The sequence below is a fragment of the Falco cherrug genome, chromosome 9, assembly GCF_023634085.1.
Source record: "Falco cherrug isolate bFalChe1 chromosome 9, bFalChe1.pri, whole genome shotgun sequence".
Lineage (NCBI taxonomy): Eukaryota > Metazoa > Chordata > Aves > Falconiformes > Falconidae > Falco > Falco cherrug.
In genome coordinates, this window is record NC_073705.1 from 51,718,048 (window position 1) to 51,739,108 (window position 21,061).

At 42.8% G+C, this 21,061-nt stretch overlaps 1 protein-coding gene across 3 annotated transcripts in view; it reads right to left on the reverse strand.

Annotated features, from left to right (window-relative positions):
* FGFR2 (fibroblast growth factor receptor 2) overlaps positions 1 to 21,061 on the reverse strand; it is an 85,667-nt gene that overhangs the window by 2,599 nt on the left and 62,007 nt on the right. For all 3 annotated transcript variants that reach the window (XM_055720674.1, XM_055720675.1, XM_055720672.1), the window contains 8 exons: positions 16,106 to 16,257; positions 12,556 to 12,677; positions 11,812 to 11,922; positions 10,867 to 11,057; positions 7,284 to 7,406; positions 5,851 to 5,921; positions 3,895 to 4,032; positions 2,995 to 3,100 (listed from right to left, as the gene is read on the reverse strand). In XM_055720674.1, the coding sequence (XP_055576649.1) occupies positions 2,995 to 3,100; positions 3,895 to 4,032; positions 5,851 to 5,921; positions 7,284 to 7,406; positions 10,867 to 11,057; positions 11,812 to 11,922; positions 12,556 to 12,677; positions 16,106 to 16,257 (1,014 nt within the window). The remainder of the gene's footprint in view (positions 1 to 2,994; positions 3,101 to 3,894; positions 4,033 to 5,850; positions 5,922 to 7,283; positions 7,407 to 10,866; positions 11,058 to 11,811; positions 11,923 to 12,555; positions 12,678 to 16,105; positions 16,258 to 21,061) is intronic.

Below are 21,061 nucleotides of genomic sequence, written 5' to 3' on the forward strand. Positions count from 1 at the left end.
TGCTAAACCACAAGTTATGATCATACTGAAGACACAAGTCTTCCACCTCAGTCAGTATTTTATGCTGCCGTGCTTAGGTTTGGGGTAATTTAGTTCTTCAGTTAATATCATTTTTGAAGTCAGACATTCAATCATTACCATATTATTGTTAAAAAATGGTCACAATTTTGAAAGGGGGTAGGGGTGTGGAATCCAAGTTTTTTAAAATGCCAACAAATACAGCAGGCAGCAAGAGAAGGCAGTTTGGATCCATGACTGCTGCCTATCTTCTGCCTAAGCTTTTAAAAAATTAATGAGGGCAATCTTGACATGTATTTATTTATTAGCAAACCAGCCCTGCATGACCAGAAGTAATCAGCCACTTTTCAGACAGATAGAAGAAGTATTCCAATATTTGAAGGAACAGGGACTTTGCATGGGATATCAGGCATGGCTCATCGCATCAAAAGACTTGATGCAATTCAGTTATGAATCCAGTAGTGAAGGTGGGACCCTTACCCCCTCTCCAGCCTCCTTATCCAATACCTAAGGCCAGAGCCATGTCAAGGGGCATAAAAAGTTTCCAGTACCAGGTTGGTTCCTGGTGTTGATATAACAAGCCATGAGACTGCCTTGGTGACTTCTGCTCTCATGGCTCAGGGAAACATTCCACGCTACTTTGGGAAACGTGGGAAATAGGGTCATTCTGGGGGAAAAACAACAACAACAACAAAAAAAAAAACCCAACCCAAGAAACAAAGCATCCATAAAAAACCCCAACACGTGATGATTCAGCATGCAGAAGAACAAGACATTAGATTTAAGCAGAAATAATTACTTGCACAAATGCAGAAGAAGTTACCACTGGCTGCCCTAGCAATTCTTTGAGCTGTTAGGTAAACTAAGCTGTCCCTGTACCAACAGAGTCATGCTGGGGGGAAAGTGCCACTGCGGAGAGGATTAGTAGAAGCATTGTCACACTGAAGGCCCTGCACTTCAGGAATACTGTGCAGATTACACAAAATCAGAGGTCTTAAAAGCTACGGAGGAAAACGGGACACACAGGAGTTCTCAGAAGACACTGAGTGAGAACATGACAAGTTTTCAGGAATGTAAAATGTGTGCAAAGACAAGTGAAGTAATTTCCTTTCTATGTCCAGGGTAAAGAAAACAAAAGCAATATCTTATGCTGAAAGCCACAGATTAGGAAAAACTTAGGAAAAAGCGAGGCTAATAAAACAAAGCAATAGACTGTCAAGGGATGATGCGGAGATACAGCAGTGGAGATCTTGTAAGGACAAATTACATAAACATCTGTCAGGAATGACTAACGTATAGTGGATCCTGCTGTAGGCTGATTGGATGGACTGGATGTGTTCCTGAGCTTTTTCCAGCCGTTTTTTCTATGATTCTAGCCTGAAGTAATTTACACAAGCCTAAAGGCCTTTTCAGGTTACCTTTGAGATCATTCCAGGTCCATGAGCAGTACAGAATTGGGAAGGAAAGATGGTTAAACGTGCACACAAAAAGAAAGCAATATCCTTTCCCAGGCTTAGAATTGCAGCCCAGAACCTTCCTCTTGAATTTGCAAATGCATATCCAGTCCAAGCCACCCAGTACTGCGCAGCGGCAGCCAGCCCACCTCCAACCAGTCTTGTGAAATCATAGGAATTAGGCAGGAAAAGATGCAGTCAGTACTGGATGAGGGGAAAATGGTAACAGTACACAGAGTGGCGTTACCGACTCCGCAGGGAGTGCATATTCCCCATCCCTGAGCCATTCCTGAAGGTGCCACTTTTTGAGTAGGCCTTAACAAGAGAATCCATATAGATTTATAGTTGCTACTGAAGCCACAGAATCTTTTTCAATCGGATCTACTGGGCAAATGATGATCATAAAAAACGGCGTCTCTTTACTCAGGTTCTCCTGTCATCTCTATTGCATACAGGCCTTCCTAAAGCTGCTTAATCATCCATTTTTTTATTTCTCTGACAATTCTGAAAAACTAATAAGTAATACTGAGGACCCATATAAAGCAACCCAAATCTTTTTTTTTTTTTTTTTTTTTTTTTATCTACCTTTCCCCCCTTCCTTATAAAGAAGCCAACAGCAAATCTGGAAAATTTCTTTTTGGAAAGGCCAAAAAAAGTTGTTGCAACTTTCCTGTGTGTTTGTTCTTTTTTTTTTTTCCTCCCATTATACTTATCATTTTTCAAAAATGATTGGAATTTGTAAAATATTTCTGGAACACCAAGCATCTTCTCTCAAAAGAAGTTTCCACCAAAAGACATTTCCATCACTTGTGATCCTCCTCAAAGGTACGGATGATTTAGTGATAACTGATTCCTGTGTGAATAGCCTAATCAGTGTGCTCCTTGGTAAAACTAATAATATCTCAGACCTCTGAAAGAATGCTCTTGAAATAAAACCTTTTTGCATTCATATATCTGAACCTGAAGCAGTGTGAGGCAGGACCTTTGGATAATTGGATGGCTGTTCATGCGTTCCCTGTGGGCCCTCATTCCCTCCACAGAGAGCTATTTCAGTGAACCTAATTCACTCTCAGATATATAATCTGAAATCTACCATTGACAATTTCTCCTCTTCTGACCTAGATATCACGGCTGGGAATCAAACTGAGTCGATAAATGAAAATCACCATGAACTCTACATCCCTCCTTCATATGAAATTCACATTGAAATGTAAACATTGCCTCTCAACCTGCTGCGTGTAGTCCCTCAATACCGCTATGCTAAAATCATCAAAAGATGCAATGAGGAATAAACAAAAGCACTTTAAAGATGTGTTTCTGTTTAGTTACATAAATCAAGGCCTAATGGGAAGAAACCGAGGATTCCATAGGACACATAGTTTAGCTCCGTGTAACCTCAGAGGACAACGACAAACAGAACATGAAAAGAATTTGAGCAGGATTTCATAATTGAATAAATTCCATCTGTCTCCTGAACCATTTGTCCTGATCAACAGCTTATGGAGGGAAACAATTTACCTACCTCATTAGTTGTGAGAGTGAGAATCCGATCCAAGTCTTCTACCAACTGTTTAAAAGTCGGTCTCTGTGAAGGCACAGCATGCCAGCAATCTCTCATCATCATATACCTGTAAGAAACACACATTTTCTTGGCTTAATTAAAATCACGCGTCCTTCTCGTAAGCCTTTTCATACACAGTCGTTGTCCTTCATCACAAGTAAAGCTGCAAGCACCCACAGCCCTACAAACGCGCCACCGACTCCCCCAAAACTGTGCAATGCCCCCTTCGCTCAAAGGTGCATTTCTACTCCTGTATCTGTGGACCTGATCATAGCCTTCTGTCCCAGGAATTTCAATGGTATTAAATTAGATATCCTTAAATATTTTTGCATGTTAGGGATTGCGGTCTTTGTGAAGAAATTTAAAGTGGGGAAAAAAACATTAACAATAGTTGAGGGCTATACTGAAATACCAGAAAGGGAAAACACTCTCCCCTCATCACCAGGATATAATGCTGTGTTAGTGCAGAAGTTCCCAGATGTGTTTTGCTGTGTACAAAACCAGCCTGACGTAACTTACATGTGATTAGTGGTATGTCTGCCATTTAGGAATTGTCATATTAATGAGATTAAAAGAAAACAAATACGGGTGTAAAAACACTGATGAAGACTGGCTTGTAGATGATCTCTTCTTTTTCCAACGGGATCACAGCAGGGTGTGTAAAGAAGTAACCTCTGCAAATGTTTCCTGAAGACCTTTTCATACCTTTTCTTTAACATATCTATACACACACACACATCTCCATAATTTTAGGGTTGAGCGATTCTGAAAGTGTTTGATTCTGCCGGGGGTATCATTAACCATGTGAATTCAGCACGATTTGTGCCCTTCGATCCTGGTACAGCAAATAAGGGTCCTTACAGTTCATTGGTGCAGTTGGCAGGTTTATCCATTCGGTGCCCTTCTTTAAGCAGCTTAAAAAGTTCCTCCACTGGGATTCCTGGGTAGGGTGATCCTCCTAACGTGAAGATCTCCCACATTAACACACCAAATGACCAACTACAAATCAAAAAGAAAACAGCATTAGTAGATCTACCTTACTGCTGAAGAGAGATGTGTCTAAGGCAGATGCAATGATTGCCAACCCCTCCTTGGAGATGCTTAAATCACCATCTGCCCAACTCCAACCACCCTGAGCAGGACACCAATCTGTGAGATGCATCAGATGCACAGGCGGCATATAGCATAGGGACTGAGCATGTTCTCAGGCGTACTCTTTCCCTTCGCCTGGTGTGCTCCGAGCACCTGAGTTCCCAGGGCTACTGCACAGAACTGTGTCTTCACAGCTTTATTATTTACACAACACTCACAGCTGGATTGCAACGACGTGGAGGAATATTTTGGAAAAAGCAAATTGTTCAAAACAAAACTATTTTCCATCATTCTGCTCTTCTACCTTTTTTTTATTATTAATAATATTATTCATTTTTGTTAGGAAATGAAGGAGTATAATTTTAAGCCAATTCTCCTGCCTGCTTGCCACCCCGTCCCAGAGGCTGCTCATCACACCTTGCTGGCAACCTAAGGCTCTTTGGCAGGTGGCTTTGCCAGGTGAGCAACAGCACACAGCTTGCACTGGCTCCCGAGCTCCTCTGCAGCTCTCCTAGCTCTGCAGCAGTGTATTTTAGTAAACTGTTTGCACAAACTTACAATAATATTATCTTTAGCCGTCTTCAAAGCCACCGTGGGGCCAAGAGTCTCCAAGTTCCAACACTGAAATCCTCGTGCTCCCTGGCTGCTGAGGAGCTCGGACTGACTTTCAGTCCCGAACCAGGGGTTTACTTCACATTCGCTTAAATATTGTGCAAAGATGCTATTTTAAAACTAAAGTTTGATCCACCCTTAACCTGGGTATACAGTTTCCTTTGTAAATTATGTAAAGGTCGCAGGAAAAGCCTCAGTAAATGCTTTTCTTAAGGAGAGAGCACCTCGGGAAGTGCACCGAGGTTAAAGAAAGAGGAGTTATCTCTTATTTTCTCCACCCTGCCCTTTTTCCTTGTAACCCTGCACTGACATGCATAACCTTTTACACCTGTGCTGGGAAGCATCCAGCCCTTTACAGTTAAGAGCTTCTCTAGGAGAAATAAAAACCGTAAGATCTTCATCTGCATTGCATCAGAAATACATGTCTCCTTCAAGCACAATGCACACGAGCACTGTAGATGGGCCTAGGAAACTGTAATAGGAAGCAGAATAAATCTTGAGCGGTTGCATCAGCGAGCAACTCTCTGCACACATTAAAGCATTTCTAAGTGTCAGAGTCCAATGATTTCCCACTACATGTGAAGTACTGCTGGGCAGCAACACCACTTCTAAAAATCAGACAAAACTTTTCCAGTATATCCAGCCTATGTTTTATTATACCTAATCTTAGCACAAATTTTTTAAGAAGTTTTCAGGAACTTTCTTTTCTTTCTTTCTTTTCTCTCCCTCTTTCTTTTTTTTTTTTTTTAAAAAAAAAAACCTAACTGAAGGAAGTCCAGAGTATGTCAAAAGCCAAGCAAATTAGATAGACTCTTTGTAGCTGCACATCCGTAAATAAATTCAAGGGGGGAAACTTCCGCACTGACAGAAGGAGGTTAGCATTTTCCACCTTTCATGTGCTTTGAAGCTGGGCAGATTAGTAACAGAGCACTGGTTAGCAGTCTACCATAAAATCCTCACTTTCTAAGGGCAAGTCCTGTTCCATCTATTAATATGTGAAACAGAATGAAAATGCTTAAAGGTAAAGGACAACACTAAAATACTTTCAGAATATCCCAAACTTTATAACCTCCCTTCCCACCCCCCAAACCCAATTCAAATAAGGCCACTTACACATCACTTTGATGCGTGTAAACTCTGTCAAACAGAGCTTCTGGAGCCATCCACTTTACTGGAAGCCGTCCCTGTAAGTTTGGAGGGGAATGAAAGAAAAATGAAGATGGTAGCAACTTACAGGATGATTTCAACGCCAATATTTTACAAGATTAATCAATTCTCAGAAAACAGCCTGCTAATGCAAACCAGCACATGATTTCCCTTTAAAATTTTCAAGGAAAAGAATAACAAAATGGGCTAAAGTAGGGAGACCATTAAGAAAAATGGATAGACACATCAAAGATAAAATAATTGAGGGCTCCCAAAAAGTGCTCAGACTGCTTGCTAGGAGAACTATAGGATAAGCTGTTCAAAATTAAAAGATCAATCCATGATGTCTCTTTAAGGACAAAAAAACCCAATCAATAATCCTCTGTAAAACAGGCCTGACTGCAAAAATAAGTTGATGACTAAACCCCAGAATTCTGGGGGTTTGTTCCATCTTTTGCAGTGACCCAAAGCTCACAGTCACAACTGTCTGTCACTTTGCACACAACACCCGCTCTGCCCAGAGCCCAGGGATCACGCAAAAGCTGATATGGAGAAGGTTTAATTCCCTTCAGCACTGATGTACCCAGACCTGGTTGCTCTGTCTCTTGGAAGCAGGCAGATTATTACCATTAAAATGCCATTAATCACTTAGTGCTTTATTTTCACAGATAAGCCACTTAACTTGACTGTTAAAAATAACCAACATTAACGCCAAATATTAAAGTCCGTAGAACTGAATGAGTTCTGCAAAGTTCCCATCAAGACCCAAGTGTAGTTCATCAGGATCTTGAGAGATCCCCTGAGAAGGAGATGTAAACTGTGCAAACTAGGCATTAATAACAACACCTGAAACCTTTTATCTTCTTGATTTGGTACAGGTTAAACAGCAAAATGGTGACAGAGCGGGGAGTAAAAAAATCATTTTTTTCTAGCCCCACTTTGACACTACAGCTACAACTTGTACATAACAAGCCAAGTACAAGCAAAAGGCGTAAAGCTGCACGTGCCATACCACATGTAACCAGGACGTTTATTATGGGTATTGCTAGCACTGTTTAGACAGTGTTTTTCAAGATCCTAGGCTTGGTAGAAAATGAGCTGGAATTGACAGGAATATTTCCGTTTACTTGAAGTGAAGTGAAGCCAGAGACACACAGAAAACAACTCTTGGATTTTAGCATTTCTAATAAATCACAGAATATACAGCCTCTTTGGTTATCTTTCTGACTAACTGTCACTGTAAGAGGGTACAGAAATGCTATGTCCTTGATCCCTGTTTTCTGTCTGCGATGAAAAGTGAGGCTGCTGTACAAGAAGCCCATTAAGTTTACAACCATAGTTTTGAAGCGAATCGTTGAAAGAAACACTTGTTTCCAGAGATAAGAAAACCATTCACTTACATTAGTAGTCTTTTTATAATAATCTATATTGTTGATGTCTCTGGCTAAACCGAAGTCTGCTATTTTCATGACATTATTTTCAGTTACCAAAACATTTCTTGCAGCCAAGTCTCGATGGATACACTGGAAAGAAAAGAAAAAAGGCCCACTGAAATAAACTGCTGTAAAAGTGAAATCACTTGTACGCTACAACTAAGTCTCCTTTATGGATTTTAACCTAAATCACAAGGTGGGAAAGCCACACATTTACTACAAGCCTGTGAGATATGATGGTCTTAATTACTGCAATCCATCCCCTCAGCTGGTGTTTCCAAGTTGAACAACGGCCCTAAGAAGCCTCTTAGAAAAGTCTGGTTTATTCAAGTCTTACCTTTTGCTAAGACTGAAAGCTTGGGCGGCGACCCAAACTGTGCCAAGCTCTTTGTGATTCACTCTCCATGACGCGTGCCCAGGTAGGTACAGGTATTGCAGCACTTTCATTACAAGTACTGTTAATGAACATTTTATTATGTTGCTTCCCTAAAATTCTATCATCTCACCAGAGCTAAAACCTGACAGGCTGGATCAGTGCAGCTGCTTTTAAGGGAAAAGATCTTAATATGAGATATAGCCACAGTATATAATTCTAAACTATGTGTCTAGGGCGTGTGTATTTACTTCAACCATGAGAGTATAACAATTCAATTATGAAAAGAAAAGGAAAAAAAACCCACCAAAACAAGCTGGGCATGGCTGTTTGCTTTTAAAACAGCTTTGATACTGAAACTACATGTTACCTCCTCAGAGATTTTTCCTTCATGTCAGCATTACACTGAAAACTTGCAACTGATTCTTGACATGGAAAGGATGTTGTGACTGCTCTGGATATTATTCCTGTGTTTAAGCAGCCTTATTACGGTTGATACAAGGTGGCCGCAGGGGCATGGTAAGAAACGTTGCATTCAGCGTCCCCCCAGGGTATTCTACTTCTTTTCAAGTTAAATATTGACTTCCACCCCCCCCCCCCCCCTCAATATTGGATTACTCTTTACGCTGTACTCTTTATTTCAGCATGTGCATAGACATGCTGGACTGAACCACTACAAAACACTCTACAACAGCCAATTTCTTTCTTCCATTATAACTTGCCCCAGCAATTTGCTGAGATCTCTTGTCCTGCATGGGTAAAACGAGCCTATGGAGCTTCTGCTCCTCACTGGGTTAGCCATGGGGAACTGCCAGGAAACACCTGCTCCAGCAACGCCTTCAAGCGCACAGGACCAGGCAACGGTACATTCTTTCAGCATCAAATCGGTCTTCTAATTCAGCATCAGCAACGCTACGGTAGCAGAAACAACATAGTAGTTGTTCCTGTCCCCGTTCTCAAACCCTAGGAGGAGAACTGCCTCTGAGACACTGGGAACTCCATTCAATCACCCTAGTACAAGTTCGTAATGTCACCTGAGATACGCTAGGATAGCTCAGGTATCTTGATGAGACTACCAGGGATGACACAAGGATGTACAGCAGACTCATGCCTTTCCAGAACAGCCAGCTGGGGCTACCACAGAGCATCTCAAATGGCATGTAACACCTCCGGGTGAATATACACCAAGTGATTCAAACCCTGGCATCTTCTGTCAGTATATTCCTGCTTTTTCATACCCTGCTTTTTGTAACTGAGACTCTTCAGAATGGTGCCACTATTGATCTCCATATCTGACAGGTTTCATAGCTGACCCTCTGGCCCTCATGATTTGCTGTCTCTTTGCAACAGTCCGCGCCAGTGTCTGTACCTGGAGCTCCCCTGTGGTTCTTGCACAGTACTGGAAGGCTGGAGAGAACACGTCAAGAGAATTTTAAAAAGCATCGACCCAACTTTAGAAACGGGATATTGTTTCTACGTACAATTGCTTGTAAGGCAAAGAGCAGGCATCCAAATGCTATCTTTACATATTATTATTTGTTGCTTTTTTGAAGTCTCAGTGAGCCATTTATTGGACTGAAATAACAAGAACACTGGCCTCCTCGCAGTTCCTGAATGATGAAAATACCGTGAGAAGACCAGCTCTCTTATTATTCCAGCCTAGTAAATGGATCCCTAAGGGGAAGAGAACTAGTGAAATACAAACAGAAATGGTGGGATATCTGAAGAACCGGAATGCACAGTTTTACTATGTGCTGCCTTTGTTTTTCCTGTGCCTTGTGCAATGCCTCACATACTGTCAAGCCCTGCACAGTGCTGATCAAGTGTTTCTGCAAAGGAGCTGCAGCAAGCATGAAATGGTTCTGACGTGTGCATCTGTGCGAGCGCACACCTTCTTGGCAGTGTCCTACAACAGCACTTCAGAGCTTCTCAGGCGGACGCTTGTTCTCAAGATTTGCCAATCAAAAGATTTCTTTTTTTCCTTTTACAACAGTTCTATTTTCTTGGGACATGGCTCATTGCCAGGCAAATGTTTCATTAATCTTAGAAAGAGATATCCTAAGGTGCTTTACCTAATACAATACTTGTGCTTACTCCATTAGAAGGTTTTTCCCTGGGTGTCATGCATGTCACTCTGTCCACCCTACTACTATACTATGAATTACTGTTTCAAAACAAATGAATAAAAAAAAAATTAGATCTAGATTCCCCCTCCTCCCCCACATCTACAAGTGCAGAAAAGCAATTAAAAAAGTCATGACTCCAAGCAGCAACAATGGAGGTTTACACTCAGCTCTGGTCTTCAGTTCAAAACAGCTCCATACTTGGGTGTAGACACAACTGGAAACTGGTATAAATCCCAGTAACCACTCCACAGCTTGCAGGAAGTACATATCATCAATATCTAGTGCTTTGGTTTAGTCATTGGGTCCAAACACCACGCAGGATATTCATGATTGCTTGTCCACCAAGCCCCAGTATGTTTACAAAGTTAGTTATGCAGGGCTATTTAAGGTTTCGTAAGTATAATTTAATCAAATTACAGGTTAAAAAAAATATTTTTGAAGAAATTGGTGTCCAGGGAGATGATAGGATAAATAAATTCTTTCAACAAGTTTGCTCTCCTAACAAACACCAGTTTTAAGTAAAGCGCATAACTTAAGGGACTAATTCACTCCATTTATTTCTGCCTCTTCTGTTCACAATTTTTGCCCTGGCATCTTGTGGTCCTCCCAACTCTGCCTGGTATCATTCCGTAAATCCTTTCAGTAACTGAATTAATTTATTTCACATCACTCTGTGAACTGCTTTGGTTGATTTGACTGGAAACAGAAGGCAAATGGTGCCTGCTGTCTCATGGGTAGAGTAATGTGACTTGTGTAATCAAGTCACCACCTGTGCTTATGAATTCAAACTGCAGATATGTAGCAATATTTACTTTAAATGATCCACTCTGGGCCTCATTTTAGCAATATTGTGGAACTGAGATTGAAAACTTCAAGAGTATGAATTTTCCCACTGATGTCCAAGAGTATGGATTATGCAACTTGTTTGAGAAAGGTCCTTCTCCCAGCAAATCCTTGAATGTAAACAGTATGAGAACAAAACTAAACTAAAAAGGCACCGGAACAAATATGCACGACACGCTTTGCGTGGTATTTTCCAAGTTCTACCTACTTTTTGTGAAGCCAGGTACTCCATGCCTCTTGCCAACTGGTACGTGCAGGACACTAAGTCCTTGAATGTCATCTGCTCTTCTGGTACCCTGTTAATATCAAATGAATACTCCATCCCCGGGGGGCGGCGTGCTCGCAGGTACTCGCGCAGGTTTCCTTTGGAAGCGTATTCTACTATCACGTACAACGGACCTTTGGGTAAACAGAACCATGTGAAAACTGGAGTAAGGTCGAAGAGTAACATGTTTTTATGTAACGAAGCTTTTAAAGTTCTATAATAAACGAAACGAATCAGTAAATGTTTAACTGTGAAATCAGTGAGCACAACTTGAAAGAAAAGGAAGTCCGGACCTGGTGAAGTGACTGGCCCGAAGCTCCGCAGCAGGACAGTGGCAGAGCTACAATTAGTGGCTGAAAGCACCTAAACCCTGACCCAGCGCCTATTCCTTCCAGACACCCCCCGCCCCCATCCTGAAAAGCAAGCATTTTCAATCAAAAAATGCCATGAGATATCAACCAAGGACAGAGTGCTTCTTAAGATTTTTTTGATTTCCGGAGTTTTATGCCACTCCGCATCACTTTATTTGACATCATTAGCTTTTAACACCACCACTGTGGTCTTCAGAGAGTAAAAGTGCTCATTTCAGATTCATGGGATACAAATTCCACTGAAGCAGACTGACAATTTGGAACAACAGGCACTGGTTGTTCTTCCTCCTACAACAAGGGATTAGAGAGTTTTTATATGATATAGTACACTTTCTTATGGTAAAGCTGCAAGTATAACAAGAGACAGAAGTTAAAATATTGCTGCTAAGCTAGGGAAATATCTAAAAATCCCATCACGCCATGACTGCTTCCTTAAAAACTCTTGAAAAAACTATGATTAATGAGACTTTTGCAGACCCGTTGGCAAGTCCTGGTTTACTTTCTTTTCTCTACTCACCATCCTGGGTACAGGCTCCAAGGAGATTGATGATATTTTTATGCTTCCCAATCATCTTCATCATCTCCATCTCTGACACCAAGTCAGACAGATCTTTCTCTGTAGCATCATCTGTACAAGACACAGGTTCAGTTCATATTTTCTAGCGTGCCAGCCTGAACTTCACTAAGGCTCACCAGTTGGTGTAAAACACATGTGCTTCAAAATGCAGAATATGGGATTCGTTTTCCAGTATACACTGTACATTATACGAAGTCCTAAGTTATGTCCTAACAAAAAAAAGTCTCAACCTATCGAATGGACTGACCAGTTCTCCAGTGTTTTATGTTAAGAGGCAACACAGTAATATCAGACATAGAAATACTATCCTTAGCTATCAAACCTCCAGTAAGTACGCCTTTCCTGCAAACAAACTTTACAATTAAATTCAAAATAAATAAGCACCAACTACCCGGACTGATTGACCTAGGATCTACACATGGACAGCCTCTGACACGAGCTCAACTAAAAGCAGAGAGACCCACACGATGCTAATACATCTCCTGGCTCCTAAATACTCACTGCTCAAGATAAACAGGCTGTCAAGGGCGCAGATTTACACCCCAAACTGCTGAAGGCTGAGGTCAGCTATGTGCTCTTTGACCCCCCCCCTACGATGACAGAGTTCAGATGCCACAAAAGAAACCTCGTGGATGAGAACTCCCATATCACCCATTCTGATCCCTAAGCACCCAGTTTTCTTACCTTTCAACATCTTCACTGCCACAGTTACTGCTTCTTTTGGCCTGTCTTTGTCAATCCCCACCGCCTCGGCCATGACGACTTGCCCAAAGCAACCTTCACCCAGGGGTTTACCCAGCGTCAGCCTAGAGGTGTAAACAGGAGATTAACACACAGCATCTGGTGAAGGGATGCAGCCAGTGAAATTCCAGGGCTAAATATAAAAAGCTTTCAACAACTTGCTGTAGCATGAAGCATTTATCATATGGAACTAATGAGACCCTGGGTGTGCATCGGTTTTCACGCGCACTGCAGTGTGTTTTCTTAGGGATGGTATAGCATAGGGCAGATCAGTTGCTAAACCCAGCTTTTAAGTTCTGGCTCTCCTTGTAATAAGAGGCTGTACTTGATGGCTAGTGGGGAGACACAGCATGGAGGGGCAGAGCTTTCAAAAAGCATCAGACCGTGGCTGAAATTCAGGAGCAGCCAGCAACATGCAAGCTTTTCCTGTCATTGGAACACGGCTGGTCGTTGTCTTTTTCACATCGACTGCAAGGAGATGAAAGAAAAGTTTCTTTGTGTGTGTTGCCATGTGGTCACTTTCAGGCAGCTGATGAGTTGTGGGGTAAAGGGTGGTATTAAGAGGAGGGAGATGTTTTAAATATTATGAACTCCTGTGATACAATGGCACAGTGCAAACAGAAAGGAAAATCAAACATGCTCTCCGGCAGGTTAATTTTAGCTCAAAATTCACGTTCTTGCTTTCTGGTTGGGGATGCAGGCCATGAACATGTGCCTAACGATCTATTACACTGAAGGGATTAGGTAGGACAGAGACAGCAAGTCAGTAGACACCATGTTTGGGTGCAGCTGTAGGTAATTATCACACCCATTTCTCTTTCGAGGTGGCCAGACAGCCGCCTTCTTGCAGGAGAGAGGAGGGAGGACGAAGGGGAGAGAGAGAAGGAAAAAGAAGCTGGCAACCAGCACACGGCAAAAGCTTGGGAAGGGTTACCACAGCGAGAGCCCCGGTAAAGGCACCCGCGATGCTCGAAGAGCTGCCAGGAGCTGCTGCAGCCACCAGCTCTGCTCTCCTGCTGCCAGTCGCAGTGCTGGGCACACAGAGGCGATGCTCTGCCTGCCCGGCTGCACAAGCAGTGCCACAAAGGCAGCACCTCCATGGGACAAAGCACTTGGCAGATCTGAGCATCCTCTACAAGCTGTCTCCTCCACGGTCTCTCAACCCACAGCAAGATCGCTCTTCTGACAGCCCCGTGCATCCCCCCAGCGCTTTGATCCTTTAAGGGGCGAGACGGGATGCTTTATTTACCCACAGCTGCGTCTAGCACAGAGGCTGTTTCTTGGCTGCAGGCTCCTTGCTGCCACAAGTGGCATGTAGGAGGGTAACAGAAGATGCCTCCCATCTGCAGCACCCTGGCTCTGCTCAGAGAGCAGGAAGCAGAGACTGGGCGGAAACTGAAACTTGGTTATAACCACAATGTCAATGTAAGAAACCTTTTAAAAGGAGCAGTCATTAAGTGGGCTATGCAAAAATGCATTTTGTGGAGCATATACCTGGTTGCAAATGCTGCTCAGCTGCAACAGACACAAGAGACGCTAATCTCAATTTTATGAGGATAAAGGGAAAAAATAAAAAAGAAACTTCAAAGCCTTGGGGCAAAATCTTTTTGGTTCCAGTCTAAGTGCTTACGGGCCAGATCTGGGCTGCTTTACTCCAAGAATATCATCTAACACCCAGAAGCAGCGCCATGGCAGAAATCAGAGAGGGTGCTCAGCGAGTTTGATGCTGCTAATGTCATCCAGCGTAGGGGACAGAATTGCATGAGCATTCTCATAACAGAATTCTTGAGGTCTTCGCTTCCCGTGGTCAAAAGCAGGATTCACAGGTATCACCTACACAGGGACTCGTTCTTAAAAGCGCAGACTTCTGTCTTCCCCCATGAAATAGAGGGACAGGTCATCCTACCATTGACAAAAGTGTTAGACCAGGGCTAAGTGGTTTGAAATCCCTGCTTATCTGCTCAGGCACAAGACAGAAGCGAGAAGTGGTTCCTCCTGAGGGCAGCCCGCAGACTCCTTGTCAAATGCGGTCTTTGCCTCAGTGAGGACTCCTCAAGCTGTTTTGGATTGGTTTCTAAAGCACATGCAAGTTTAAAAAGGTGCAAAGACTGAAGGGAAGCGATGCTATGCTGAGGTCATCCTGCATATTCTCCAGAACTAAAATTGAATTTAGGATCTTGGCAGAGAACAAACATTTGCATTAGAAACTGGTTAATTTATGTGCTATTGCCCTGCTAGGACTAAAGTAACAAACCCTTCATTGTGTGCCTCCTGCCCCCCAACCTAATAAACTGCCTCTAAATAGCCTCCTTTCATTGAAAATCTGTTCCACCTACATTTGTGCTGAACGCTGGTTTGAAATGTTTAGCACTCTAAAATTTTCCGCATTTAGTGTATCCCCCCAGGGTATGGGCTGACAGAAGTACATATACAGGCCCCCACTGTTGACTAGAATATTGCAGGTGGCAATTACAGCATTTTGCACTAGTTTTCAGCTACATCATTAAAATAATTTCCAGAACAGTTGTCAGAAGGTTCAAAATTACAGCTCTTCTATCCAAAAGTTACAACCCTGCACTTTCAAAGAGAACTGTTCATGATAAAAGGTGTTATTTTCTCAAAGCCACCTAAAGACTTCTTAAAGTTACTACTAATTTTAATACATAATCACAGTCCTACCCGTGTTAATATTACCTCTCTTTAACTTGTCTTTTTTATATTAATATGGTTACAGCTGTAATTAGATTATTCAGAAGTTCATTTTGCATGTTAGTCAACAGACTTTGAAGAAAATACTACGTAGCCAAATGAATTTGCATATAGCAAAATTCAGTATGCTCTGCTTGAAACCTAATACTTTTAAGCCACTGAAGTTCTACATATATGCACACGATATGCAAATGTCCCCCTAAATCAAAAATCACCACCTCCCCTAATATAGGCTAATAGAAAACCAACACAAAATCCTACCCAGAGTCCCGACAGAAAGAAAAGATTGTCTAATACCATATTCTAGACTTTCTCTACCTCCTACATGATGCTGTATTACCTATTTATAAATACTAACCAATGAAATAATCAACTAAGAAACATGGCTTGATTTACAGAGGTATTGCTTGGGGAAATCACGACTGCGCATCAACAGTGCTCGTATGTGGATATCTCTCCTGGTCTAGATCACTTATGTTTTGAAATAACACTTCAGATTCAATCTTTTCCTAACAGAGGTGTTACATTTCAGCGAAGTATCTGAAAACCTACAAGAAATCTGGAAAGAAAATCAGAATGACTGGCAGAGAAAATTTAGTTTCTTTTAAAGCCAACTGATTTCAGATGATTGAATTGCATCTTGATCTTCAGAGGAGGTTCAGGTAACTGCGGTTTCTTTTTAACTAAAGAAAGCCTGGGAGGCGTTAGGAGGGATGCTTCCTGCCATACTGTGTCATGTTGTTCGGATGTGCATGGGTAGCGTTAAGGGAAAGAGGTTACGTACTTATCTCTTGGAAACTCCCATTTTGGGTCTTCTGGCAATTCATATTCCGAGACTCCTGCCAGCATGGGGGCATCAGCCGTAGAGGAGAGGCGAGTAGTTATCCTCACCAGAGGAGTGTTGGAGTTCATGGAGGAGCTCGAGTCAGCCGACACCTGTTGTTACAATACAAGATGCAAAAAGAAAAAAAAAGGTGGAGATGTAACCTTGACCCAGTATCTGAAAAACAGCAGTACCTGATAACCAAGCCAGCTCAGAACAGTGGTATTAGAAAGTGGCTGAATCTACAGCCTTGTTTCTAGTCCCCTGTTCTCACACATTTACCCTCCCTTGTAAGCACACTGCTGACTCGAACGGCTGCCAGGGCTGTTAGTCTGTCCCATATGTCAGAAAACATGTAACCTTTAAATACATTCACTCTGAAAATAAATTAAATAAACTTCTCCCTCTTTTCAGTTACCAAATTAATATTTTTTTAACCAGCTGAGAGTATTTACATCATTACTCTCAGATACCCAGGTGGGCAGCTTATACCATGAGCAGGGGTTATCAATAAGCTCTCCTCTTCCACTCATTCATAGTCATCCGTGTCACCATTTCTCCTCCCAAATCACACGCAATTTACTATTTTTTGGTGTTACTATTAAATTGAAATTTTGAATTTGCAATTGAAAAATGGTATTTTTGCAAAGGCTTCTATATTTTTCAGCAGTGACAATTATCAAGGTTAAATGCGTGTTACTGTGTAGGAAATGTTGGGCCCTCTCACACTCGGCCCTGCCTGTGGGGCACAGCCGCCCCCGGCAGCCGCGGGCTGGGGCAGGGGCTGGGAGCTGCCCAGCGGGAAAGGGGCTGGGGGGCTGGGCAGCAGCGGCTGGGCATGAGCCCCCCGTGTGCCCAGGGGGCCGAGAAGGCCAGCAGCACCCTGGCTGGTAGCCGAAGCAGCGTGGCCAGCAGGGCCAGGGCAGCGCCCGTCCCCCTGCGCTGGGCACTGGCCAGGCCGCCCCTCGAAGCCGGGCTCAGCTCTGGGCCCCTCACTCCCAGACAGACCCTGGGGGGCCGCAGCGTGTCCAGAGCCGGGCAGGGGGCTGGGCAGGGGGCTGGGGCACAGGGCTGGTGGGCAGCGGCTGGGGGAGCTGGGGGGGCTCAGCCTGCAGAAAAGGGGGCTCGGGGGGCCCTGATGGCTCTCAGCTCCCTGGCAGGGGCTGTGGGCAGGGGGGGTCGGTCTCTGCTCCCAGGGAACCAGCCACAGGACAAGAGGGAACGGCCTCGAGTTGCGCCAGGGGAGGGTTAGGTTGGGTGGCAGGGAAAGTTCTTCTTCACCAAAAGGGTGGGCAAGCCCTGGCACAGGCTGCCCAGGGAGCTGGTGGGGTCACCAGCCCTGCAGGTGTCTAAAAGGGGTGGAGGTGTGGCATCTGGGGACACGGTTTAGCAGTAGACTCTGCAGTATTGGATTAATGGTTGGACTTGATGATCTTAAAGGTCTTTTCCAACCTAAATGACTCTATGGATTCTATGGTTCTACATTTTCTAAGCATTCAATACTGAAAGCATCAGAAAGCTCTGACAATAATTTGGGGATACTGAAGTTTTCAGTTAACTACATTTTTAATTAAAGACTCCACAGGCAATGTGGAGAAGAGCTCCTAAAAATAATTTAGTGTCCAACACTTTGAAATGTAATCCACTTTGGAGTATGGATTTCTCACCAGCCTCAGCAACATTTTCCTTGGAGTGCCAAAGGTATTTAATGATAACTGCTTTGAAAAAGGAGGTAGCTATTACGTCCGTGTAACATGTCACACCATGCTTTGGTGTGAATGGTGCGTCTTCTGTAAGGCTCTTTCCTCAAACCTGCAAGCAGCAGCCTGCTGTCTGCTGACCTCTGAGCTTCAAGTGAATATGAACACAAAACAAAAATGCTTGTATTGCCAGTCTTCCACTCCTTTAAGTGTGTATCCTCCTTCTCTCTTCAGACCACTGACAGTCTTGGCCAAGTCCAAATCTGGTGGCCAAGGTGGGATGAAGGTTGTTTCACAATGCTGTCGCTGGTACCCATCCTCACATCAGGGCGGCAGGAGGTGCTTCTCAGCCAGCATTGCTGCCCAAGCTGGAAGCCTAGAGCATCAGAGTAACAATGTCCCAACCTTTACCCTCATCACCTGGAGTCAACTTTGACACCCGGTTTGCTTATGTAAAATCTCACCAGGCTACAATTTTCTTCCACAGGTCTTATAACTAGATAAAAAAAGCAATTACAAGCAAACAGATCCTAATAGCATTAAAGTGCAAAGCAGTGACACATAGTGATATGAACACAAAATCCTCTTGTCTCTATGACACCTGATACATCCAGCATAATGCTCCCTTATATTAAGTCCAATTAACAATTACGGTGTCTCAGCCACAGAATTATTCAAGCTCCTCGGAATGGGGCTGAAAGGCTTTTGCAAGTCACACTCTTACACAATGTGTTTTGACAAGACAAGGCTAAGGCTCTCAAACAAATTTCTCATCACAACTCTGACCAGCCGTTTTGTTTGAGAGGTCTTTTTGTAGGTAGACATCCTCAAACCCACCTCATCAAATGTGTTTGGCTTCTTGACATATTTTTCTAAGACCAGAGATTAAGACTGTAAAGAGGTTTCATAAGGAAGTGTTAAGGATTGCTATCAAAAAATTAAACTTAGTAACCAGTTTTGCAGCTGACAGACCCTTACTGATATCAGAAGCTCCAGCTTCTGCATGCAAGATGTGGTGTCTATTGAACAAGAAAGTATAACTGCACAAATAAGGCTACCATTCAGAAAAGTAAGGTGGACCACTTTCCCCCTCATTCATCCCACCATCACTGATGTTAATATTTACTTTCAGCAAATTAAGTACCTGGCACATTCTCCAGGATAATAAATATGGTGACAATTTGGGACACAAACAGAAAATTACTAATGCTGATCAGGTAGCTCCAAATAAATCAGTAAGTGAATACTGAACAGAATCCTAGAGATGCTGCCATGCCCAATCTACAGAGGGGAACACACCTGCAGGAGCTGCATGGCAACCCAGCATGAGAACCAGGGCTGGAATTAAGAGTTTTGTTTACTTTTCCTCATTTTCATCATGGCTTAAAAATGATGCTTCAAGAAATGAACAGCTTAGCACTAAGAAGTACATAAATCTCCACAAACAGTGTGGCATCTCCTCTGTCCCCACTACTTCCACTGAATTTCATTTTTCTGTTATTTCTGGTTTCCATTGTTTAATCTCTTACCTCAAACCTACTAATACTCTATGACTACTTCTTCCATATTTCCCAAAGTCACCCACTATTTTTTCCAGCCATTCTACCAAGATCTTTTTTCAAGTCTCAATTCTTATGTAATTATTTATTTATTACATTGCCTTTCCATTCTCGCCTTTCTTTGTCAGTATAGCCATTGTTTTCATGTGACATCAGGAAGGCGTGGAAGTTGAAGCTGCAAAATTTAGATGGTATCCCTTACGTATCAGAAATGGTCCAGAATGTTTTGGGGTCCTTTTTTCATGAATACAGTATTTGTATTAAACACTGTTCAGATCTCTGCCAGAGTTTCATCTTTTCACTAACTCTTATACTCCCAATTCAGCAGTCTCAGCGTGGTTGAAACCTATAAATGTAAACTTAACAATAAACTGAAATGCTCTGGTGATGCATTTCAAACACAGAAGTTAAATAGTAATAATGTACAGAAAAAAACCCAAAAAACCGCACAGATGAAAGACTCTGCCAGTTTCCCTTTTAACACTACTGCATGTTTACTTCACACAATAACCGGATGATTGGCCAGAGATGCTGTAGGTAACCAAAGTGCAGTATCATGGACAGGAATGATGAAAAATCCAGAGAAACTACTCACTGTCTGGGAGATGAAAAATGGACTGTGCTCCCAGGGAATATTCTTCTGATTGATTAACTGGAGCAATACAAGGAGTTACAGGAGCTCAAGGGCTATAAAAATCTGCTCCAGAAAAGATGAAGCCAACCCAGGCTGGCCTGCAGTTGGAGGAGATTTTCTATGTGAAAATGGCCTTTCACCTTTTCTGCAATAGTAAAGAATTAACCTCTGAACTCATCCCTAAAGCACCTTTTTTCATTGCCTTAGAGTGCGCTATAAAACAATGAGGAAAAGCCTACCTACTCCAAGGTCAGTAGACATGGTCAACTTTAATCTACATGTATACATTTAAGGAACAGCATATAGAAAGCCTTTTTGCAGCTTGCTACTTGCAGCACTGCTCTCCAACCCCTTACCATGCAGGTTCGAGAACTAGTGACAACACTCCTGCCATGAGCCCCACATTTCAGCGTGTGGAGCTGCTTTCAAGTACACGGATGCTCTTTTTGCTCTAAGTCATGCAAAGAGTCAAGGTACGTAGGACTCGGGCATAACAGAAGCCATACGCAGCTTTTGCAGCAAGTTTGTAATTGTACATGGCCAATATACAGATGCCAGGGCCACTTTTGGGTCTACCAGGTGCCAAGCAGCAGCAGCTGGACAGCTAGTCAAAATGCATTAACTACTAACTTCTTGGGCAACCACCCAGCTCACCAACGTGTGCTTCTCACAGGTAAAGAAACAAAGCACAGCCAGGGCAGAGCAATAAGGACGGCCGCCTGATGCAGGTGAATTAAACATCTTCAGGGTCTCCTCATGTGTTAGCAACATCTGTTTTAAGTGATAACACTACACTAAGGTGGCATTTTGAGTGCTTAATTAAAGCAAGGAAGGCAGAAGTTGGCTTGACTTGAGCAGAACACCAAATGGACTACTGTGGTATATGTTAACCTGAATGGGAAGGTAGATCTCCACCAGAAAATATTCTTTGTGTGCTTCCTTTCTGCTTTTAGGATGCCAGAAAAAAGAAAAAGTACCAGTGTCAGACAGATCTTTAGCTCCATATCTGCACTTTAGAAGGAGA